General features: G+C 40.0%; 1 protein-coding gene across 1 annotated transcript in view; it reads right to left on the bottom strand.

Moving 5' to 3' along the window:
• Positions 1-273: 273 nt before the first annotated feature.
• ADGRA3 (adhesion G protein-coupled receptor A3) overlaps positions 274-26,058 on the bottom strand; it is a 67,368-nt gene continuing 41,583 nt past the window's right edge. Inside the window, exons 7-19 of the mRNA XM_075568554.1 lie at positions 23,740-23,953; positions 22,935-23,099; positions 19,666-19,867; positions 19,269-19,418; positions 18,824-18,985; positions 11,201-11,404; positions 9,061-9,274; positions 7,038-7,246; positions 6,379-6,503; positions 5,354-5,474; positions 4,402-4,547; positions 2,010-2,105; positions 274-1,920 (exon numbers count right to left, since the gene is read on the bottom strand). Coding sequence (XP_075424669.1) covers positions 678-1,920; positions 2,010-2,105; positions 4,402-4,547; positions 5,354-5,474; positions 6,379-6,503; positions 7,038-7,246; positions 9,061-9,274; positions 11,201-11,404; positions 18,824-18,985; positions 19,269-19,418; positions 19,666-19,867; positions 22,935-23,099; positions 23,740-23,953 — 3,251 coding nt within the window. The 3' untranslated portion in view covers positions 274-677. The remainder of the gene's footprint in view (positions 1,921-2,009; positions 2,106-4,401; positions 4,548-5,353; positions 5,475-6,378; positions 6,504-7,037; positions 7,247-9,060; positions 9,275-11,200; positions 11,405-18,823; positions 18,986-19,268; positions 19,419-19,665; positions 19,868-22,934; positions 23,100-23,739; positions 23,954-26,058) is intronic.

Genomic DNA, 26,058 nt, shown 5'->3' with positions numbered 1-26,058 from the left:
CCGGATATCCCTGTGTCTGCACAGGTGCCTCAATCAGTGGCTCAGTCTAATTGAGCCACTTGTGCTGAAGCAGGGATACCTTGAAAACCTGACTTGTCGTGGGGCTTGAGGACTGGAGTTCAGCCCCACTGATATACAGCATGTGTTATACACAGTTGATGGCTGGTTGGGCATTTATTGGTATTTAATAATACACCAATAATTTTTTTTTGTTTTATTATCCTGACTTCATTTTTTTTCATTTATAAACAAGTACAAAACAATTCAATGAAATGGTTGTAAAAGAACAGCTGTCTTTAATTTTAAATATCAATACTTCAGAAATTCTAGAAAAGGATGGCAATATTAAACTTAACAAACAGGACTGTCAAACGCCAATTATTACATGTTTAAATATAAACCTGTTTGGGAACAAGGCATTCATTATATGTCAGAAATACAAAAAAAAAGGTGTTTACTTGGCTTTTCTTAAAAAAACGCTAAAAAAATAAAATCCACCCGTGAACAAAACAAAGCGATTTCATTTTAGAGAAGAAAAAAAAGTTCCTCTCATAGTTCGGATTCTCCTCCAAAAAAAGGATATGAAAAGTTTGTAAACATTTTATTCAACAAGTCTGTATGGGAATTAGTACATCCCAGTTCACATGAGTTTCTGGTAGTGAGTAAGCAAATAAATACTACACAGTAGTTTCATGTTTCCATAGCCCAGTCCTAACATTCCCATTGCTGTCTGCATTTACAGGGGAAGCTTCTGCAATATTGTCTTTAACTGGTCCATTCTGTACAGCCAGATTTAAACCATAGGATTTTTGCTGGCTTTCAAGTTCAACAGCAACTGGCTCTTTCAAAATCTCCTTTTTGTTAATGTTGGAAGCTACCTTTTCCAGGTTTCTGCTGTATCTGGGAAGTGTGCTGCCAGCATCACTGCTGTCTTGTTGGCACTGGTTAAAATGGCGTTCTCTGTAAGCCAAATAAGCTCTCCGGCTCCTTGAATGCCCTTCGGCGTAACTTTGCCGACTTTTTGGCACTGTATTTTGTACACTTCCTTCCACACTAGTGGGGACGTCGTATGCATATTCTCTCAGAACCGTAAGTCTACTTGATCGATGTCCTTTACTTCTGTTTTTGTGATGCCGCGCTGGGTGACCATTGGATCGATACTGAACCTCCACTGGGGCAACATGCATTTTTATCTCATTGTCCACTGAATGCTCAGTCAGGCTATTATCAAGCTGGGGGGCTGTATTTATTGGCAAAGGATTAGTGTTACATTGTGATGCAGCTGCTTGCAAATTAGTCAGCTTACAGCCCTGTGATGAATTTTTAAGGCTGGAGGCACTCTTATTTGTACAAGAAGATTCAGCACTGCTGTTTGTACACTTAGGAGCATCTCCATTGGTTCCTGTAGAATTGGATGGCGGAACATTAACTTGCACAGAGTATGTAGTCCTCCCAGGGCAGCAGGTATTTATCAAAGCACGCCTCAAATCTTCTCTGTTCATGCAGTGGTGTACAACTAGAAAGGCACCAATGCTTAAGCATGTTACACCAAAAAAGCAACTAAAAACCAAGTCCATTGGATAGTACAAAGAGACTGCCAATGCACCAAATATCCAAAGAGAGACATATAAGAACAAGGTAAGGCTTGCACCGAGAAGCTGAGCTTGAAAGGTTTGCTCGTTCTCCAAGGCTGAAGTTGACACTAATGACACAGAAAGCGAATCCTGCTGATTCCCCTCGCCGTGTTCACTGGCAGCTAGACGTTGTTGCTCCTCCGTTAGTTCTTTGAGTTCAAATACACGGTCAGGGTGACGCTTCAGTTGAATGAATATGCTGAGGAAGTACATGCAGTTTATAAAAACGATGAAGCTTGCTGGTCCATAAAAAGCTCCCAAACTAGGCTCCCATGCCATCCAGCAACTATAAAAATAAAGAGAGAGAGTTCGTATCAGGAGAGAAAGCATCAACGCTTAACGAAAGCAGAAATATAGGAGATATCAATGACTTACTAGGGTGCATTCGGTTGACTTCCATAGTTTTTAATATTAGCAGCTGCTGTTATACCACATACAATGATAGGTATCCCACCACCAATAAGATAAAATCTAAAAGAAAAGAAAATTGATTAGTAATAATAATAGGAAATAGATTTTTTTCCCCCCTACCTCTTTAAACTGCATGACGCTGGCTGACTAAAAAAAATAATACAATAAATAAATAAATATAAAAACTATAGCAGGGCTTCATAATCATGCATTTGCCGAATATCTTCCTGAACCTATTGCATTTCAAACCCATCTGACTTTAATGAGACGTTCCCACCAAAGATATGGCATGGTTTCTGGAGTACGCAGATAGTGTTTCACTGCCAGTACACCGCAGTTGCAGAAGAGTATGCAAGTGCACATACCGTTTTAAGTAATAACCCAGTGAATACACTAGTTATAAAATAAATATATTACGACTGGAGCTCTGGAAATGGACTCAATCCAAGTCCAAACAGGTACACTGAAGCGGAGGATCAAGAGCGCAAATACTTCCAGAATTATGTGAAAATCAAGAAAAAGAACATATAGGACAATTTTGTTTGAACCAAATTAATATTAGGGTAAAAGTTCATAGTTATCTCACTCACAATAGAGACGATTGTAATAGGCTGTTAAGAGTAACCAACTCACAGAGGTTTTGTTTTCAAATATTCTCAGAGGGTGTCCCTCAGGAACAGGATGGAAGGGATGGGTAGAAAAGAGAGGACACACCGATAGTATAGATTGCTTTATATTCATGCAAAAATAAAGGTCATACACTTACAAAAGTGCTGTAAGTACCCTGGGTCAGACTGTGGTTGAGGACTGCAACACTCCTTCCTGATGATACACCTGCGGTGGCCGTCCACAGAGGCAGATGTCCATATCCAGGAAGGGGAAAACAAAAACAACTTGGCCCAGGATCATCAGAGTAGTTCACCACACACCTTGGGGGTCTCCAAATGGTCTGCGCGCTCACTCTACACGTTTCAATCGATATGAGCTTCCCCAGTCCTCAACCAAAGTCTAACCCAGGGTGGTCCAAATGCCTGTACTTACAGCACTTTGTAAGTGTATTACCTTTATTTTTGCATGAAAATAAAGCAATCTATACTATCTGTGTGTCCTCTCTGTTCTTCCCATATGGGAAACTACCATCCCTTCCATCCTGTTCCTGAGGGACGCCCACAGAGAATATTTGAAGAAAACCTCTGTGAGTTGGTTACTCTTAACCGCACCGCCTGTTACAATCGTCTCAATTGTGAGTGAGAGAACTACACACTTTTACCCTAATATTAATTTGGTTCAAACGAAATTGCACTATATGTTTTTTTTTCTTGTTTTTCACATAATTCTGGAAGTATTTGCGCTCTTGATCTTCCGCTTCAGTACACAATAGTTGTATTTTATTTTTATTTGATGCTGTTGAAAAAAATAAATGTATAAACTTCATGGGAACTCGGCAACAAAAGGTAAGAAAACGTGAAAGCCATTAAAAATACACTTTTTTTTTTTAAAGAATGTCTTTTAGTGCAAGATAATATCTTCTGCCATCTTGTGGACAATTTTCAATAGCATTTTGCTCATATACTGTATGCATGTGTCTGTAATGCTACTATATATATATATATATATATATATATATATATATATATATAAATAAACACACACACACACACACGTTATTACAACATGTTAAAAAAAATCCTAACTGAAATATATGCATTAGTCTCCTTGTGTTAATCACAGGTAAGAATTTTAACAATACATTAAGGGGCCTATGCAGAGAGCAGCGAATTTTAAAATTGGCGAGTTTAATAAAAAGTAGCTTTTTTGGAGAGTTTTATTCTCCATATGCAGAAATGTGCGAATTCTGCTATGTTTAACATGAATGCGTGTGGCGAGTTTAAATTGGCGAGATGCGCGCTGCAGAAATGTGTTAAAAAAAATTTGCGCCTTTTTTTTCCCTTTGCTATGGCCGCGAGCGGCAGCTTCTTGCCAACTTTTTCTGGCGAGGCAAAAAGGAGACAATCGCGCCATTTTATTGGCGCGAACAGCCGCTAGATGCCGTTCGCGCCTCTCTGCATAAGGATATTTTTAAAACTGGCGAGATGGAGGTTCTCGCCAGCCGCGAGGCGAGTTTTAGAAATAGAAAAAAAAAATTGGCGCGTTTTTCGGAACTCGCCATTTTCTGCTGTTTTCTGCGCGATTTTCTCCAAAAAATGGCGAGTTTTGAAATAGCGCTGCTCTCTGCATAGGCCCCTAAATGTTTTAATATGATAAAAAGAACACACTAAATGCAACACAGGCACTACTCATCACATGTATCCAAATGATGTAATCATACAATAAATAAAATATAGTTAACATTTACCTGAGCATTGGTCTTGGAGGAGGAGGCAATTCATCTGGATCCTGGCATCGCTTAGCTTTTTTTGTGACTTGCTTATATATGTTGCGAGCTGTAACTCCCACCCACAGCACTGTAGCAAGAGTAGAGTAATGCAAAAGAATCCCAATCTAAAAAACAGGAACGAGAAAAGATAAACAAGCAGCACAACTTTGTATCATGAGCTTAATAACAACACAAAATAGTGTGCATGCACAGTATACAGTTGCAAAACTAATTTCTGCTTAACAGGTTGGTCCCAGAGGGGGCAGGGGTGGATGAGTGAGCAAGAGAAAGGTGGGGAGTGAGACAGACAGGGGGGGGGGAGTGAGCAAGAAAGAGGGGTGGGGAGATAGAGAGAGGAGGAGATAGAGAGAGGGAGGGGGGAGATAGAGGAGCGGGAGTGAGAGAGGGAGAGAGTGCAAGACGGAGATTGGGAGTGATTTAAAAAAAAAAAGTATAGTATATTTATTTATTTCAATAGTGGTAGGTCACGTCAGGTCAGGAGGAGGCTAGCAAAAGTAGATCTTAAGTACAGTACCTAAAGTCTGAGCACCCCAGTATTAGACTCTGGGTATTTCTGGTGCCATGTGTAAATCCAACATGATTTAAGAAATGACTTCAGATGTGGGAAGGCTAACCACCCCCCCAGTAAGGGGGAGAATTGTTGCTTTAAGAAAGGGGATCAGATCATTGAGACACTCCATGGCGAGAGGATCAGGCTGTGGGGAAACGTGAGGGGACATGCTCTTGACCAGGGAGAATGGGAGGAACACTAGTTGAGGACGATGATGATGATGGTGGGACTTCGCCACATAATTATATGTAACCCCTTGCCTTACAAGAACGCATAATAAAATTCATTCAGTTCAGTTCATTCAGACGGCAAAAAAATGAAGATACAAATACATGGAAGTGTTAAAAAGGTCTAACTTACTGCTTGACAGATGCTGGTATTTGTCTGTGTTACGCCTCCAACAAACACTGCGCATGTCAAGAATATGTGAATGCAGAGGTTAACCAACATGTGCCAACTTTTAAGGCTAACCCGAATCAAGCTGAAAGGAAAACACATTGGTCTATTACAATTTTTTTTTTACAGTTTAGGACTGCAAGCCGGAACTTGCATATTAACACAGATCTATTACCATAAAAGAGGCACTATACCAACTTTCCCTTCCACACTAGAAGTAATAGGGAAAAAAAAAAGAATACTTTTTTCTTATAAAGCACAATGATTCCCCGCCACCACGGAAGCTTACGATCAAATATTTGGAGCGTGAGGTGCAAGGAGATAAAGTGAATTGTTCAAGGTTACAAGGAGAACTGGCACTAGGAGTCGAACCGGGTTCATTTCCTTCAAAGTCAGTGATTTTACTTTTAATCAATTCCTTCTACCTGGTAATTATTTACCAAATGCTCATAGCTCGCATATCACCAACAATTCGTATTATTTGTCACTAGGGAAACTTGCCAAAATTGTAAACTTTCTTCAGAAAAAGATGTCCTTGTGCAGCTGCACACTACAGGCATACCCCGGTTTAAGGACACTCACTTTAAGTACACTCGCGAGTAAGGACATAATCGCCCAATAGGCAAACGGCAGCTCACGCATGGGCCTGTCAGCACATCCTGAACAGCAATACCGACTCCCTACCTGTACTGAAGCTGTGCGCAAGCGGGGAGACTATAGAGCCTGTTACAAATGCGTTATTTACATCAGTTCTGCACGTATATGACGATTGCAGTACAGTACATGCATTGATAAGTGGGAAACAGGTAGTGCTTCACTTTAAGTACATTTTCGCTTTACATACATGCTCTGGACCCATTGTGTACGTGAATGCGGGGTATGTCTGTATTTTTTTAAAAGTCTTTCCATTGTTATCATGAACGCTTTTTTTTAATACCAATTCCATTCAATGTACACATGGAAATGTGAGAATTGATTTTATTTCATACCTGTGATAGTACAAATAACTGATGATAAGCATCAAAAGGCACAACAGTAATACCACAGCTGAAGCATAAACAACTGGATGCAAGAGACTTATTGGATGGATGTATACCTCTGTTCCTGTGAGATCCTATAAAGAAAATAAAAATATATTAATATCACCAACAACAAAAAAACAATGCCTATGGCAACATGTCCAAGGTACTGTACTATATAGGGGGAAACGTTTTTGCAAAGAAAAAAAAACGTTGAAAATCTGAACTGAAAATCAAGTTTCATGAAAAATAAATAAATAAAAAGTCAAGTTTGTTTCCATGTAGAAGGGGGTGTGTATATTTTTGCATGTATTTTTATATACAGTATACGCTGCACGTTACAAATGAGACAATACAGTGAATTATAATACAATAGGTGCAACAAACAAAATCACACAATAAACATCTCTTCCCTGGGGATATTACCATGTAAGCATCGGATATTGTCTAAGTAACTATATGTAAACTAGAAATACTTATATTCACAATAGTCACAAAAGAAATAATATGACAAGGAGTTTCTCAATTGTGTGTTAATATTTACAAAATCTACAGTACCATTAACCAATAAGTGTTCGCAAAACACAATGACTCCATATTTAGCAAATCTGTTTAATGATTTACCATACCATTAACACTGCATAGTTGCTAAGAGAGTAGCACTGGATGGTAGTTATATTTTCATCTGACGCAATTACATTGCAGCCATCTGACTTCCATCCACCTTGCCCTTTGAGCAGATCGAAATCCCACTGAGCTGCCACTGCATCCTTTCCGTGAGCAATGCGCCGTAGAGTAACGTTAATAGGGACATTGGTAATGTTTCTGTTTGGACCATCTAAAAGGAGGAAAAATACATACACAATGATTTAAGAGATTCACGATGTTCCAAATTGCGTTATCCCCCCAATCTGCCACTTAGCCCACTATTCAAAATGTTACCCGAGTTCCCCAGTGCTGGAGAAGAGATCACACCTCCATTCAAATCTTCTTCAGTACTGGGTGTGACGGTGAGGGGGAAGCCAGGCTCTCAATAAAAGGTTTAAGCCTGTTTGGTTACCTCTAATCCATGTATTAGGGTTCAAAAGTGTCAGCTCTTGAGCCCAATCGTTGTACATACATAATGTGTAAATGTGCGACAATAAAGAATTATGTTTTTGCCTTTCCAGGGATGCCAGCAAGCAGGGATTGCTAGGGTATGAGTTTCAAGGGGTTTTTACGGAGAAATTGTCAGAATGTGCCTAGGTAGTTGGGGTCCGGAGTTGTTGGTTCCCCTAAAAATGTACCCGAGAATCATGCTTGCTTCTCGGATACATGTAGGCACATTGTCCCGGCAATATCTCCCCTTGAAAATGCTTGCGCAACTCATCGCTAGGGTTCCCTGTTTCAGCACAGCTCAGAAAGGTAAATGGGGCAAAGGGATGTAAAGTGTCCCTGTAACTATGAGGGGTCCCTAGGTTAAGAGGGATAGCCAGGTAGCCATGGGCACTCCAACCATAATTATGAGGTTGCGAGGGGACTCAGAGTCCAGTCCAAGTCTATGAGATAGTGTGTGAGGAATATAGGCTAGTAGAAAATAAAGTGCAGCTTTCTATTCTATTCCCCATACCCAGACTTAGGATATATTAAAGTATATTTTATTAACAGTTGGTTTTAATATAGTATATACTGTTGTGCACGGTAAATGAGCTTTGGACTTTAAGAACCAATGATCAGCCAGGCTACCAAGTTTGGTGCCAGTAAGTCTGTAGGACATCAGAGATGAAAGCCACCAGAGGATGCCAGGGGTGTGCAGACCATTTGGGTAGCAGGGAAGGGCTCAAGTACCCACGTCCTGGGATGAATGGAAGTCGTCCGGGCTACCATTTGCCTCACCAGACATGGAGGAGTCTGACCGAGCGGGTGGCATCTGAATAGCAAGGGACTGAGGTGGCAAACTTGCGCATGTCCCTTGCCAGATTCAGATTCCCCGCTTACTCGGCTTTCCAGACGGGCATCGCTGATTGGCTGAGGAGAACGTTCCCACACTCTGATTGGCTGCAGTATTTTGTGAATGAACTCCAAAATACTGTAAGAAACCCCTAAGCCAATCACCGGTGAGATTCAGAGCGCCAGAAGTGTGGGCGGGCTTCTTGAAAGTGCTCTTGCGCAAATAGCAGAGCACCGCCTTCAGAGAAGTCTGCCCGGAAAATATTCTAAGTCCAGCTTTTCGCGACCAAGTTCTAAGAAAGGAACGTAGCGGTCGCAGTTGGGATTTCAAGCTGATTTTAGTTCCAGCACATTTGGAGCCAAGTCTTAGTCAAAGAAAAACTCTGTTTTAGAGTGCACAGCAGCTAAGAAAGTTTCGTTTTTTACCCCAGTTCTCAAGTAAGTGTGTCTTTCAATCTGTATTTTGTGTTTCACGGTGTGTATGCCTATTTTAAGTGAATAAACTACAATTTGTTTCATTCTCTTGTTTTGCTCAATGAATGATCCCGGTAAAAAGGTGTAAATGCCTTGTCTCCCGTGACATTGGGAAGCAGCTAACAACATATTAAATAAAGGCTTTAGTGCTTCCATTACCTCACAAAACTCTTACAAGAGGGATTAAGTACATTAAAGTAGTGTTTAAAGATCCCTGGTTCTTCAATGTAATGACAGCGCCTTACAAACCTAGTTTGGCAAGAATGACAGGCGTAACCACTGTCCGTCGCTTCCCATCATCAGCAAGGTGTGTAGAGTTTCCTGTGGCTGGAAAAAGCTTTCCATTCCGAAATGCAATTAGTTGCAGCTTGTAGACGGACTCGTCTATTGCTCTCCTCTCGCGCTTTTCTTTGGGCACGAAAAGTGCAGATGGCAGCTGGATGGAAGCCTCCACAATAGTGTTCTGAAAATAAAAACACATTTTCATCCCATTGAAACCGATATAATATTTTCAAATTAGTATTTCTTTTGTGGTGTGCAATACATTAATTTTTTTTTTTTTTTTTTTTACATAATTGGAACCAGGTGCTGAACTGCTCCACTGTCCATTTTTACACACATTATAATTAAAAGGTGGACCGTCTATATTATTATTCCTAAAGAAAAAGCCTGGAATACACTGGTGGGTTAATATAAGTTGACATAGTACTTCTCTTAAAGCTGGGTTCCTTATTAGGACCAGAATGTATTGTCAATGATACATTTAAGTATTAAAAAAAACTAAAAAATTATGTAATAAAAAAAGTTTCATCTGATCAACAGTAGTTTCCCAGTAAATGTAGATAGATGCCTTCAATGATTAAAATATTGAAACAATTATTGAAAGTCTGAAAACGTTATTTTTTTCCATGATTATAAATCAACTAAAATGTTGCCTTATTTAATCTGGTTTAATCCATCCCTGTAACAATGTAATCAATAAGGACACCCACTGACTTCTTGAGTCAGCTACTTGTAGGTGAGAGGATAATGAAGGAGAGATAACAAAGCAGATAGACGCAGTAAAATCCCAGCCTATAGGTTACAATGTTTACAACCACTGTCAAATCTTTACCATTAGGCTTTGTCCATAGTCGGACGCGCTAGCTTCCGCGCTCCTCCTCCTCCCCGACGTCACGCTTGCAAAACAAACTTGTTTGTATTGCGAAGCGCTGCTCTCCCTGTAGCGCATGTGGACGCGCACTATGCACTGCTACATTGCCGTCCTTGTGTTTGTTTCGGCGTGAGCTATGTAGCCTGCACTATGGACGAAGCCTTAGATTAACTTGGTCCTTTGTGGAACTACACCTTTCAGACAAAACTTTAAAGCAACAGAACAGGCTGCATTGCACATTAATTTACTTTTTATTTTGTATTACAGGATTGAAGCAGGGGGTCTCTGGAATGGCTGTGTTATTTTCAGCTCCGGGATCCCCCTCCTTTCAGAGATACTTAACTCGGTAGCAGCGCTGGCATCCCTTCCTATTGGCCAGGTGAGGCGGGACATTTGAAGTCACCATTGTGTTAAGCACACCGTTCCCTACCTGCATAGATTCCAGCACCGCTACAGAGGTAGGTATCTCTAGAAGCAGGGGGCCCCCAAAGCTGTTCTGCTGCTTTAACATGCGAGTTAGGTAGTACTGCTATTACTACTTATTAGTAATAATGCACAGCTAATCTACTACATATATTCAACAGCAATACAATTTGCACAACATGATGAAACACACATCTTTGCAATCAATTAGCTATCAAGTCAACAGGGAAAAAGGTAGCACTGAGACATTTGTCAGTATTTAATACTACAATACTACAGCATTTGTCAGTATTTAAGATCAGGATATTTACACGAAAATAAACGTTTAGAAAAAGGTGTTAAAAAAGGTGTTATTCACATTTCTAAAATAATAAAAATAAAAGAACTACAGTGCGGTGTATATGATCGATTATACATTGAGCATGTTTTTAAAATGTACTTCTATTATGCTTTTCATCATGCAATATTTCATGGTTCACATTTGCATGTTGTGCTTGTATAAATCAAAAGTTTCAATCAAATAAGGACTTTTGCTTGTGGTGATTTATGAAGCATGGCAAAAGAAAAGATGTAGGGCTCCTTTATTACAAATCACTGCAATGATCTAGAGCAGGAGTGTCCAACGCCAGTCCTCAAGGGCCACCAACAGGTCAAGTTTTCAGGATATCCCTGCTTCAGCACAGGTGGCCCAATCAGTGACTCAGGCTTAGACTGCACTACCTGTGCTGAACCAGGGATATGCTGAAAACCTGACCTGTTCGTGGCCCGTGGGTACTGGAGTTAGACACCCCTGCCATAGTAGGTATGCATTACCTTTAATGCCAAGCTACTAAAGGTGTTGGAAACGTTGCACTTAAAGCTTAGTTGTTTATCCAGGTTGCCATCTGCATCTCTTCTCCCAAAGTCAGCGAGTCCCGTGCGATCCGTCGCAGCTACCTTTTGAAAAACTGTGCAGGTAATCCCAGTGAAGACAGCAGATTTAATTACATACGCCTCCAAAGCAATGTTCGGGGAATACTGAAAACAAAGAAAAACAAAATGTAAATATTCTCACCGATTACCAGCGGAAACCAAATGCACCAAACTTCCCATTGAAAGCAGTTATTTTCAATGGGAATGTTGTAGAAAGTTACAATTGGAAGCTCTCTTTTTAAAGCAGCAGTCCCCTTTAAAGCTGCAGTTCAAGCAATATCCTACATGTGTTTTTTTTTTTAAATAAACCAGTTCTGAACTATAAGACAATACTTGTAGCATTTTTAATGTATTATAATGTAACAATCATTTTTTGTTTCTATAGCAACCATTTACAAAGTCACATCCCCTGCCTCTTCTGAAACACTCTGGCACACCCCTTTTTGAGCCCTGCCCTCTCTCTAGCAGTGCACCAATTGTATCTAGTGACTGGCTGGTCACATGATCATCCCCACAGAACATTGCATCTTTGGTCCTCTTCTGCTGCACTGACAGCCATTTAGTGAACCCCCGAGCCGAATCTTCGCTGATCGATTACAGGAGAACGGATCGATTGGCAACTTAGCTAATCACTTGTCAGTGTGTAGATTGTATTGATGCACATATTGAATGGAAAAAAAATATATATATTGTTTTTTAAACAGCAGCTTGAACTGCTGCGTTAATTGCCAATTTTGTTTGCATTTTATTTGTTTTACTTTTACTTAGAGCTTTTCTTGCCTATTTAAAAGCAGTCTTTATTTTATTTTTTAAATCGGATGCCTAGTTCAGAAAATAATCGTGTCCTGGAGGTTGAAATGCATCTTGATTTTGAATGCTAAAAACATAAATATTTATGGATATACACACAATAATTTTTTTTGCGCGCGCTGTCCTCTTTAAAAGATAATCAGCTTGCAGCAGTGCGTGTAGGAGCCACTCCTCAAGATACTCCTATAAAAGAAAAACTCCCAAGGGAGTTTTTAAAAGACAAAACAAACACACACAATCACACCACAGATTAGTAAAAAGTGTATCACAAAATGAAATAAAATTTAATAAAGGTCACTGTGACCAAAAGACAATAATCAATAAATAAAATGTACAAAACAAAAAAACACATAAAAATACACATATGAAGCATGTACTATGTATGATAAATCACACCCTATAAATGCAAAACAAAAACATAACTTCGGTGAAGTAAACAACAAGATGAGTTAAAAATACATCCACTGAGGATGTCTAATAACTCCTAGAAAGAACAAACCCAATTGAGGGGAATGAAACTTACCGCAAGAAGTGGCAGCAGGGGCTCAGTGTGGACGCAATACTGCCCGGACACATGGCAGGATAACCTCTCTGCAACCACTTCCTAAGGATCTCGTTCCAGCCAAAGGGAGACTGCACACAGCTGCCTCTCGTGACCCATACCGGTTTCGCAATCAATGCTTCATCAGGAGTATTATCCTGCCTAGTTATTTACTTCACTGAAGTTATGTTTTTGTTTGACATTTATAGGGTTTGATTTATCATACATAGTACATGCTTCATATGTGTATTTTTATGTGTTTTTGTTTTGTACATTTTATTTATTGATTATTGTCTTTTGGTCAGTGACCTTTATTAAATGTTGTGATACACTTTTTACTAATCTGTGGTGCGCTTGTGTGTGTTTGTTTTGACATTTATGGATATACATTTAGATTTGAAACATTTATTTTTTTCTTAAAGGACATTACATGCTTTGGAGGCAAGATACGAACATACAAATTAAACCCATATACAGTTAGGTCCGGAAATAATTGGACACTGACACAATTTTCATAATTTTGGCTCTGTACGCCACCACAATGGATTTGAAATGAAACAACCGGGATGCAATAGAAGTGCAGACTTTCAGCTTTAATTAAAAGGGTTGAACAAAAATATTGTACGAAACGTTTAGGAATTGCAACCATTTTCATACATTGTCCCCTTATTTCAGAGGCTCAAATGTAATTGGACAAATTAACAAAATCACAAATAAAATGTTCATTTTTAATACTTTGTCGAGAATCCTTTGCAGGCAATGACTGCTTGAAGTCTGGAACACATGGACATCACCAAACACTGGGTTTCCTCCTTTGTGATGCTTTGCCATGCTTTTACTGCAGCGGTCTTCAGTTGTTGTTTGTTCGTGGGTCTTTCTGCCTTAAGTTTTGTCTTCAGCAAGTGAAATGCATGCTCGATCGGGTTGAGATCAGGTGATTGACTCGGCCATTGCAGAATATTCCACTCCTTTGCCTTAAAAAACTCTTGGGTTTCTTTCGCAGTATGTTTTGGGTCATTGTCCATCTGTAAAGTGAAGCGCCGTTCAATCAACTTCGCTGAATTTGGCTGAATCTGAGCAGACAATATATCCCTATACACTTCAGAATTCATACAGCTGCTTCTGTCTTCTGTCACATCATCAATAAACACTAGTGACCCAGTGCCATTGCAAGCCATGCATGCCCATGCCATCACACTGCCTCCACCGTGTTTTTCAGATTATGTGGTATGCTTCGAATCATGAGCCGTTCCAAGCCTTCACTTTACCTTTTTCTTCCTATCATTCTGGTACAGGTTGATCTTAGTTTCATCTGTCCAAAGAATGCTGTTCCAGAACTGGGCTGGCGTTTTTAGATATTGTTTGGCAAAGTCTAATCTGGCCTTTCTATTCTTGAGGCTTATGAATGGTTTGCACCTTGTGGCGAACCCTCTGTATTTGCTCTCGTGAAGTCTTCTCTTGATAGTAGACTTGGATAATGATATGCCTGGAGAGTGTTCTTCACTTGGCTGGATGTTTTGAAGGGGTTTTTCTTTACCATGGAAAGGATCCTACGATCATCCACCACTGTTGTCTTCCGTGGACGTCCAGGCCTTTTTGTGTTGCAGAGCTCACCAGTGCATTCTTTTTTTCTCAGAATGTACCAAACTGTTGATTTGGCCACTCCTAATGTTCCTGCTATCTCTCTGATGTATTTTCTTCTTTTTTTGCAGCCTAAGGATGCCCTGTTTCCCTTGTATTGAGAGCTCCTTTGACCGCATGTTGTGGGTTCACATCAACAGCTTCCAAATGTGAATGCTACACCTGGAATCAACGGCAGACCTTTTACCTGCTTAATTGATGATGACATAATTAAGGAATAGCCCACACCTGTCCATGAAACAGCTTTTGAGTCAATTGTCCAATTACGTTTGGTCCCATGAAAAAGATGGGGCTACATATTAAAGAGATGTAATTCCTAAATCCTTCCTCCAATTTGGATCTGAATACCCTCAAATTAAAGCTGATAGTCTGCACTTTAAGCCCATATTCATTATTTAACTGTAACTTGAATTTATTTTGGTACACAGCCGAAATAACAAAACTTGTATCAGTGTCCAATTATTTCCGGACCTAACTGTATGCTTCTAGGTTTGCAGCTTTCAATTGTAAGGATTGTTAATAAATGTGTATTTGCCATGTGAATAATAGAGTAGGATGATAATGTGTGATCATAAATTGATATTCTATATATTTGCCTGAAAATCTTTTGTATACAATCCTAACAAAGACAAACGTGTTTTTTAGTATGCTGTCCTTGGCCCAGGAAGAGAGGTATTCTGGTTTTTATATCTTTCAAAACAAAATAGACATTGTAAGTTAAAAAAAAAAAAACATCACTCGATCAGGATACACTGTATAGATATGACATTGGAAAACCATTTGGCATGTGAGAGGAAACGTCTTGTGAAAAAAAAGCCTGTACCATTGTTTTAGGTTTACTACCAGGATTGAACATTCAAATAAAGACAGATTGTTATGTATTAAAAAAATAAAAAATAATAAAAATGATAACCTGTGTTTCCATTTACAAAGATGGAGAAAAGTTCTTCTCAAGGGGAACAACAGTAAAAAATGATGTTTATTTCAAACATATTCTACAGTATGAGGCTGTAACAAATTATTGCAAACCAAAACCCATAGGATCACCAAGTGCAAACAAAGGACAGCTACATTTAACAAGTTATGTGATTACCAAAAAACTGGTAAGGAACACATAAAATGATTTGTTTTACATTTTTGAAGAAGGCATTAACCGTTTGTCGGTGTCCTGATTGTACGTAGAAAAGGAACATCTGAAACTTTTTTTTAAATTGTTTTGAAAATGCTTGTATTTTATTTTTAATTAATTCTATCACATTTTAAACCGAATAAACATATCCTTATATTTGGTTAAACGAGACTGCCTTTTTAACCATGTGCCATTAAGTTATGCCAAGCATTCATATAGAGTGCCCTGGCACCAACAGCACCTTAGCCAAATATTACATTTTGTATTAAGAGGTTCTGTAAATGGGGTATTTTTTTTTATTGTTGTATTTTTATTTTTTTTGCCGTATTGGCTACCTATGTGTTTCGATACCGTTTTTGTTAGTGATTACCACAAAATTGTATATAGCAATTGGGATGTTACAATGCAACATTTCCTTATATAAAGCTTGATTATTTATTGCAGTGTAGATATCATTTTTTTTGTTAACATACATGTATCGGGTTTCCCCCCCCCCCCGATCGCAGATTATAGGATGGGGGTGCAGGAAACATATATTGTTACTCAGCGTGGTGCACTACCTGTTGGCTCACAGGAGGGCTGAGCTTCCGCCACGGGAAACCTGGGCCACAATACTAGCATATATCATTACAATGATGCAGCGCCTCCACCTGCGATGGCTCCCGCCAGAGGGGGAGTGGTTCCTCGCAGGACAATACCCAATAACCACATACAACTGGTTGTATAAGAACGAATACCTTTTTACTGATGATGCTAGAACCATGCAAGGTCAAAAAATAGTAACAGGTGTCCCTTTCTAAAGGTAACCTGATTCAACGTTTCCTTAGGGTTAACTCTAACGGACACCACAGCGGGTGTCCACACTTTATGCGTCACGGCGGACGCTACTGTCCCAACACAATAATCCCACCCTCAAGTCCAGTGAGTCCCACCCAGTCTTGCACTCCCAATACATAGACCAGCGTGTGTGTATTTGTGTGTGACTGCGCAGTCACTATGTCAATTGATAGGCCTTGTTGGTGCACGTGAGTGGATGCGTTACCTGCCCGGGCTCCAGCCGCGGGTACTGCTATACCGCAAGGGAAACGCTGAGGTGTCCTCCAAAGGTGGGGCGAATTCCGGCGTAGATAATATCACCTCTTCTTCCGCAGTCGGTACCTTGATGATAACCGGGTTGATGTCCACAGGCTACAGTCACTCCGTACTGAGCCTCCACACTTATAGTCTAGCGGTCCCGTAGAGACCAAGCTTAGGCCCAAACCTCTCGACGGAAAGCGCAGCGTCCGCTGGATTCCTCACTAGCATATAGATAAAAGGGGCAGGGTCCCTAACCTAGGGCCTGTCCTTATCACACTCCGCTAGGGTGGCTCAGGGCTATCTGGGGCCTAGGGGAGTACTGGCCTAGTGCACCCTACCTCTTACCCCTAGCCGCTCCAGCACCCTACCTCTTACCCCTAGCCGCTCCAGTCGCCGATTGACGTCGTAGTTCCTGCGCGCGAAATCTCTATGTTGCCAACAGGCTCCTTCATCCCGATTGGCTACCTAGCGTCACGGGGTCGCTCCAAAGGATCATGGGACTTGAAGGGACAAAACCCTCCTCTATAGGCTAGTCCTTCACGGGCTTCTGAACCTTTACTGCGCAGGCGCAACGCCCCTAACAATGGCGGCGCCCAGCTCCACGAACCGACGGAACCACCACAACGCGATTTCGGCCGCAACCCTTAGTGCTACGCGGCTCGTGTGCCAACAGGAGAGACGGTAATACCGCAAGGGGACCTGGCTACATCCTCCCCCCGGTAAAATCCCCAACATCCTCGCTTGGGACACAAATAAACATAACTATATACAGCAGTTATATAATGAAAAATGCATTTGAGACATAACTTAGCACATGCATGACTCTATACAATGTTACACAACTCCGTGAGCATCACAATCACAGATTGGATCTTGCTCCGAGAACACTGCTGAGCACACTTCCTCCTTAGACACACGAAACGCGTAGGGCTATTTCCTTTTACTTTCTGGACATTAAGGGACATTTAGGGACAAGCAGGAACTAGCAGGTCCATTGCCGAGTATTACAGCCAGGTGTGGAGGACCAGAGGAGAGAATATCGCCGCTTCCCTCGGCTCCGTCGGACGGGTCTGCCAGGCCTTGACGTCACGTCCGGTGACGTCACTTCCGGTCCGGGCTCACACCGGAGACGTCACTTCCCGTCCAAACCAGGACACACGGAGGAGCACATGGAGCTCTCGGCGTTCTGAAGACTCACTGCACGTGGAGCCAGCATCCTTATCCTATGCCAGTAACCTTTTGCCGTCTTGTGAGTGTCACTCAGGTTTTACCCAACCGGATTGACATCACTATTACTGTCCAGCTTTTTATAATTCTAGTTATATTAAAACTAATTTTACTGTTAGCTTTGCTTCTGTGTTTGTATGTCCTGTTAGTGTTGTCAGTCAGTCCGTGAGTTCATCTTTGTGTGAATATTCATAACAGTGTTGCACTAATTATCTCTCTTTTCATTGCATGTTCCAATCCCACGAACGAAGTCCCATCAGGTCACCTCAAGACTAAGGGACAGCAGATCACTTTGGGACTAACATCACTTCCATTGGACTTTCACTATTCCACCTAATTGGACTAATTAGGCGCCGGTATCTCTTTGTTTTAGTGTAATGAACAGGTCCTTATATACAGGTTTAGCAGCCGTTATTGCTCCCACTGGCGTGTTGCAAAAACACAGTAAGCTCATCAGGGCAGGGACTGTGTCTGTAATAATCCTATGTACAATGCTGCTTACCGCACACTATAAAGTCATTGTGAAGCGCTTTGGGTCCTTTTGGGAGAAAAGCGCTATATGAAATAAAATTATTGACATTAGACTAGTGCGAAAAGGGGCGTGGCTACTATCTGGTGCATCTGTATGTTATTTTTTCTTCCCCCTTGACTTTCAAAGGACTTTGCCATGAGCAAAAGATTCTGAAGTAGAACAGAACATTTTACATAGAGTGAATTCATTTCAAAATGAAGTAAAATCTCAAGTAAATGCATACAGGTGTCAGGAATACCACACTAATGAGAGCATTGCAAATTAAAGTCAATATAACGGGTCGTTTTATAAGCACTTTCCAATCCTTTATTTCTAGAAGAAAAAAAACAAATCTAGCACAATTATAATATGTATGTAAAAAGAAAACATTTTAAATAATTAAATCGTGATGTACACCAGTACTTGGTTGACCTGTTATACGCACACACGCACCTCAACAAAAGGCAGGGTAAAAATAGAAGTTATAAATGGTTATGGAAATCAGGTTTCACCTTCTTTGTAGTATCGTGAAGAGTATACTTACTGAAGGAATCCAAAGTACTTATTGATATAGTGGTTCTTACTTACCGTGGAGTATACTTGTGCCCCGTTTGCCAGTCGATAAGTAGAAATGTGCTGTAAGCATTGCACTATCCGCGTGCAAGCTTTGGCCTCTTTCTGTGCCATCCACAAGACACGCTCATCAGCCAGCATAATGTTGCTCGCGATGTCAACCATGACATCACCAAGCTGAAGAATGAAGCATCACATTAGTTCTATGTTTGTTTGTGGATGTACAAAAAAAATAAAGATGATTTGCTTTTGTTTCATGACCAAACACTTTCTTTTATTTGTTTGTAGGGCCGACCCCATTACTTTGGCTTGTGCATTATGGGTTAGCCAGAGAGGTTTTGAATGTGAGACACATTAACATATTGCCGACCCATCTGGCACGGACAGGATTATGTTCAAGTTAAAAAAAAAAACATGTGCAAATAACAATTATGGTCATCTAATGACTAGTTACATTTACCTCTTTATACTTTTCAGCAAACCGTCCAAATTTTTCAATCATTTCAGCAACAAAGATGACATCCATCTTGTCTGAAAAATTAGCCGCTTCTACTGTATAAGCCAGCAACTGTCTTGCTGTTGCAACAGCATTAGTGAGGTTTAGTGGCATCTAAGACAAAACAGAACTATTTTATAGGAGGAGACATTAAACAGCCCTTGATTAGGTGGTATATTATCCAGTGACACATGTGTAATATAACTGACATTTCTGTGACATACACCATACATTACTTGCTAAAAAAAAAAGGTTAAAAAGGAGGTCAACATCATTTATTTTAAATAATCTATCCTGGGTGGCCAATGTAACACTTCACTGGCCAATGTAACAATTTAGAAAAAAAAAAAAAAGGCGTTACCTGATTGAACATATAGAGGACACGTGTGACATCATTGGCATACTGGCATCGAGAATAGTCTTCCTCTGCCCAAAAGCCGCCTCTGTCACACCTGCGCCAGGCTCGCCTCTCATCTTGCTGGTTGCCAGGATATATGCCACTGCCGGCAGAATACCGTGTACACAGTAGGTACGCAGTGATGCCTGCCAATGTTCTCGGCCACCTAGTGGGTTAGAAAGTTAGATCGTAGAAAGGTGTTGGACACGGCGCCTGAGATAGCTGAAGTACTGGCAACAATCTGCAATACGATGAAGAAGTAGCCAATGCAAACTGCTGTTGGATTACATTTCTCCCGCCTACTGTAAAAGCAATAGGTCAAGATAAAAATAAATAATGCATTACAGTGTAGCCCAGATGTGGCAAACTCCAGTCCTCAAGGGCCACCAACAGGTCAGGGTTTAAGGATATCCCTGCTTCAGTACAGGTGGTTTAATCAGTGGCTCTGTCATTGACCAAGTCTTGAACAATGATCTGATTGCAATGCTGTATTGGATTCAAAATACTGTAACTTTTAAACATTTATTTAGTATCTTGGTATTTTTGGGACGGTTTATTGCTCATTCTTCCTGATTTACAGTATTTTTGGCTGGTAATTAGGCTACGCTTATAGTGCCGGCAACAGCGACGCGACGGTCAGGCGACAGTCGCTGGAAAATCAAATAGAGATGACTTCCTGCGATCGCGACAAATCCGTCGCTCTGCGCTTACTATAAGCACACGCAACGGCGGAAATGCATGTTTTTCCGCGACGGCGCGTCGCTGTCGCCGGCACTATAAGCGCAGCCTTAGAGAGACCACCTTGAGCAATAGTTCATTTTTCATATATATTTATTTTTCTAGAATTGTTCCTTTACATTACAGGTAGGCAACTCTGATATATTACATCTTATTTCTTACACATAGTAATAAAGTAACATACGTAACAACGTAAGATCGTAATATATATATAACAATTCCCAACTTCACAAATATTGCTCTCTGGAGTCACGATTACACGTTCATACTTATTTCAAAATGAAAGCACAGTTATGTCTTAGAAAGACATTTATTTGATATGTCTTGCTCAATTTGATTTTAAAAGTATGCTCTGGCAGTTCATCACAGAGCTAAGAACTAATCCTGCTTTTGCTTTGACCTTACATGAAATGTGACGGGAATTACATTTATAAGTATTTAATCTTAAACAAAAAAATGTGAGAAAAAACTGATCTGTGAAATTCAATGTTGCATGAGCAAACACCAGCAGAATGAAATGTACCTGTCCCTATAGCACTGTGCAGAAAGAATATCAATACTTTAGCTGTCAGTAATTTGTTTCAAGTTCCTAATAAAGTGAAGATTTTCATTATGCTTCCGACGATTGTTTTCCAATGACATTTTATGTTGGTAGACTAATATTTCACACATTGGTCCCAAATGACTTATATTGGTCTACTTACATAATGAAAAAAAACGTTACGCTATATGGTTTCCTGCTCTGAGAAACAAACATATCTCTCTATAGTTAATAAAGACAGATACTGGGGAAACAGCTTGAATTCTAAAAATGTATTAAATACACGTATATATCAATAAATAAAAGAAGTGCTATATTCTGCAATTTTCCATAAGGAACAGAATATGATTCAATCTCATGTCATAACAAACACACAACTGAAAACATCCCAGTGCAAACATTTTACATTTGAAGGCACCCTGTAACAGTTCCTTAAAGTAAAGACTTAAGACACTCAATATTTGAAGGGAAGTATTATAAAAATAGGTTTTGAAAGAGCATTGAATTCATAGAGATATTAATTGCAAAGCGCACTAAAAACATGAATGCAGCCCTTTTATGATACCAGAAACATATAAAAGCTAATCTCCATAAATGAGATTTCTTTTTCTCAAGTAAAAAAAAGAGCGATAGCTTTGTTAGAGCCCCGAGTAACATCCATCTTTTGCGTTCTAAACCTGAGACATTAGCTTATGTTTACTGTACAGTGGTGCAATTCCACAAGACACCTTCTGGAACAGGAAGGGCCATTCAAGTGAACAAGGTGCCATATGGCACAGCACAGTTTTGTACAGATGGGTCTTTGTATACAATGTGTATTTGTTCGTAAACAAGAAAAAAAAAATGCTTGATGGTATTTTTAATAAAAACAGAAAGTTGGAATAAAATCTATTTTTATACTATAAAACACTATTTGGCATATTTGTGATAAAGAGAACTACTTTCAAACAAATATATAGATTTTTTTCATCTCTTGAAAAAGTATCTCAGCAAGTGGTCTTGATCTGAAAGTTTGCTGCACTACGCAATGTCTATACATAACAACAAAAACAAATGTGAATTTCTACAACTCTGCTCTATTACACTAGGGGGCCTATGCAGAGAGCAGCGCTATTTCAAAACTCGCCATTTTCTGGAGAAATTCACGCAGGAAACAGCAGAAAATGGCGAGTTACGAAAAACGCGCCAATTTTTTTTTTTTATTTCTAAAACTCGCATCGCGGCTGGCGAGAACCTCCATCTTGCCAGTTTTAAAAATATCCTAATGCAGAGAGGCGCGAACGGCATCTAGCGGCTGTTCGCGGCAATAAAATGGCGCGATTGTCTCCTTTTTGCCTCGCCAATAAAAGTTGGCAAGAAGCTGCCGCTCGCGGCCATAGCAAAGGAAAAAAAAAGACGCAATTTTTTTTTAACACATTTCTGCAGCGCGCATCTCGCCAATTTAAACTCGCCACACGCATTCATGTTAAACATAGCAGAATTCGCACATTTCTGCATATGGAGAATAAAACTCTCCAAAAAAGCTACTTTTTATTAAACTCGCCAATTTTAAAATTCGCTGCTCTCTGCATAGGCCCCTAAGGCCGCAATTATACTGACGGCGACGCGACGTCAAAACAAATGCATTGAATCGGTCGCGTGCACTTACAGTAGAAGCGACGCGACGGCTTGGTCGTGATCGCTGGAAGTCAATTCAATTTGATTTTTTCAGCGAGCGCAGCGAGCGCAGCGTGACGTCAGCGTAGCCGGGACTATAAGCGCGGCCTAACAGTGACTTTGTGATGTGGTGTTAAAAGTTAAACATATAGAGGGAGGTTTGGAATTGAATGGAAGATTACGTTGGACCACGGTGTGATAACTCGAATCAGAGGTTAGTGAATCCCGGCAATATTGTGTTCTTGCTTCTCGAAACACGGACGGGGAAGCAGATACAAGCAATTGAAAATGGACCTACCTGAAATCTCCTTTATTATTTATAACCCTTTCCAAAGGGCAGTATTGTGCCGAACTTTCCAGTACCACAATATCCACTGTTCTTGTGTTGTTACCACGCCTACTTTGGACCTGGCAACCCCAGTTTCCTGTTGATTCAGTTTGAATGTTTGAGATGGTAAGAGCACTGTAGGGAGAGATGTAAAAAATTAGATTTTGTAATCAACATTGTATTTCTTAAATGCTAATGTGACGACAAGTGCCTTTGTGCCGAACAGGAGTTTGCACAGGCAAAGACCCCTCTCCTTCCTTGTTGGTAGCTTATATTGGCTCTTTAACAGGAACAGTGTGGGCGAATGGTTGAGTGAACACTTAATAGACAAGCACTCCCCCATTTTGAAGCTCTGATGAACATTCATCTTAATTTCCCGAAGCAACTGCAACAGCCAATAATTGCTTTAAGTATGTTTAAGAAATACAATTATATTGTTAAGTTGTGTCTTTGTCAAGCTAACAAAGATACAGGAGAAAGTGCTTTGGAAGGGTATAGTAATGCATGGGCTAAATATATATAGCAACATGTCTATGTTAAAGGGTACAAGTCGATTCTGACCACCCATTTCATAAAGATATGTTGCTTATTGTGCATAACTACTGATGACCATTATGCATTATTGTTTTGTCCCTTTCTACCTTTACGCAGATAACTGGCTCCGTGCTAGTAGCACCATTCTCCACATGAAACCCCAGTGTTCGTTAATGAAGGATTATGCGTTGATCTTTCACCATCAAAGGGAAACTGTGCGGCTCCATGGGAGTAAGGTTACCTTGCGATTAATGAGCAATTGTGAATCATGTTCTTCTCAACAAAAATACCCATGGATTCATTTGTTTCCACAATCTTCCCATCTTGATACCACAACACCTGCATGTCCTGATCAATATATGAAGCCATGCACTGGAAAGGAAGACTGTCTCCTTCAAAGACAACCTGACGATGAGATGGGGTCATGTAAAAAGATGGCAGTTCAAGAGGTGACTCTAGGATAAAAAAAAGAACACACGCAAATCTTTAAATACTAAATAAATAAACAAAATCAATATACTGTTAATTATTACGCTATTAAAATGTTTGGGCTTATGTATATAGAATGCATGCCTATTTTAAATGTTGTATAATTGGAATTTAGCTGGAGTTGAAGTTCCCGTGAGATGTAAGATGCAGATGAATACTCTCCCCTGCCTCAACAGCTACAGCAAAATGCATTAGAAAATACAATATAAAACGTTTCATCACAGATTATTCTGTTGACAATATGAGCACATGGGTTGGTCCCCTGAAACATTGTGCATTCTGGGTGTCTTTACACCAAATACCCGGTTTTATTAGCCCACAAACTTTGTGTGTGATTGCCGCTACCTTTTCGCTTTGGATCATTCCTTTCACCCTATAGGTGTAATGCATAAATATCAAATTCTATGAACATCACTTGACACATATGAGGGTACCAAGGGAGCTAAATTACGTCACAGACATACAGAGTATGATTATATATTATGTCTTCTAATCATTGGATTTCATGTAAAAATGCATACAATTTACAACCGCAGTGTCTCATATACATAGTTACATACTAGCTGAGGATAAAAAAAAGACATATGTCCATCATGTTTAACCTATGCTAAATTCAGACGGCAGATACTTATCCTATCTTTGTATTTACAGTATTTTGATCTAGAGGAAGGCAATGCCCCCGTCCCTTCCCACCCAATGAATTCCACTACAATTTGCTTTATTTTGTACACAAACCTCTTGTATGGCACCGTGTCAAAAGCAGTTATCGTCTATGGAGACATAGTATACGGCTCGGCACCCCAAACCCACCTTAGAAAACTTGACACCCTCTACAATTCAATATGCCGTTTTGTTCTCCAATGCAACTACATCACACATGACTGCGAAATGCTCAAAGAACTAGACTGGTCATTACTTGAGTCTAGGTGCAAAGTTCACCTTTCCTGTCTTGCCTTCAAATACTTTCTGGGCAAGCTACCCATCTATCCTCACCCCTACCACATGCAGCACAAATCATCTGAGATCAGACCCCAAAAGACTTTTCATGGTCCCAATGTTATGGATTACAGGTAGCAAAGGGTCATACATAGCATACATATGTCTAAGTACAGCTTTGAGCATACTGTCGCATATTCACTAGTTCGTTGCTTTGGAATAAGTACATAAGATATCTGAAGTTTGCAAATAGAATTTTGCTGATGAGATAGGAAATCTTAGCAGAGCAGGTGTTCACGCCTTCTCAATGCATGAGCTTACGATAAACGGCACGGATGTAAGACTACAAACATCCTGTGGTTAATTTGCTACGCAGGTAGAAATGAGTTAGGAAACTTTGCTAGTTTTTGGGTTATTTCTCTTGTTTTTCACGAAGATAATCATGACGTATGACAAGGGCAATAAAGGTTTGTGTGAGGTTAAACCAGATTTCAGAACCGGGTGGCGAGCCACAACAGACGAGACCTACCGAGACTGGCATGCGTAATACCTAGTTGGTTTGTGAGTATGACAGCATACCCAGTAAATAATCTCTGCATAGAAAGATTAATAGAAGTATTGGATTATTAACAATTTTGCTTATTGTTTCTTATTATCATGTTGTATCTCAATAAACATGAGTCTTATCTTATACAACTCTGAGTGACCTCTCTTAATAATATCCTCACGATACCCCTAACACAAAGGGTGTGAGGCCGTTTTCTCTGCAGGATAAGAAATTGTGATACAGTACTTCTGCTTAGAGCAGAAAATAACGTGTCGCAAGACGTTGCCTGGGAGAAGGAGGTATGGCATAACTGACCCCATGATACCAAGGCTCAACAAAGTATCCGGCCACTCCTCCTTCTCTTACCGTGCACCACAAAACTGGAACAACCTACCGGAGACTCTCACATCCACCACCAGTTTAAGTTCTTTCAAAACTAAGGCTGTCTCACATTTTAATCTGGTCTGTAACTATTACAAAAGCCTATAATATATATTTTCTTTAACTATGCATGCAAAGTCTTGTATATAATGTTTACCCTGTTCACTTATGTTACTTTATTTGAACCATGTATTATTTGTCTTAACT

Source organism: Ascaphus truei, chromosome 1 (assembly GCF_040206685.1).
Source record: "Ascaphus truei isolate aAscTru1 chromosome 1, aAscTru1.hap1, whole genome shotgun sequence".
NCBI classification, from domain to species: Eukaryota; Metazoa; Chordata; class Amphibia; order Anura; family Ascaphidae; genus Ascaphus; species Ascaphus truei.
This window is presented reverse-complemented; position numbering and strand designations above follow the sequence as displayed.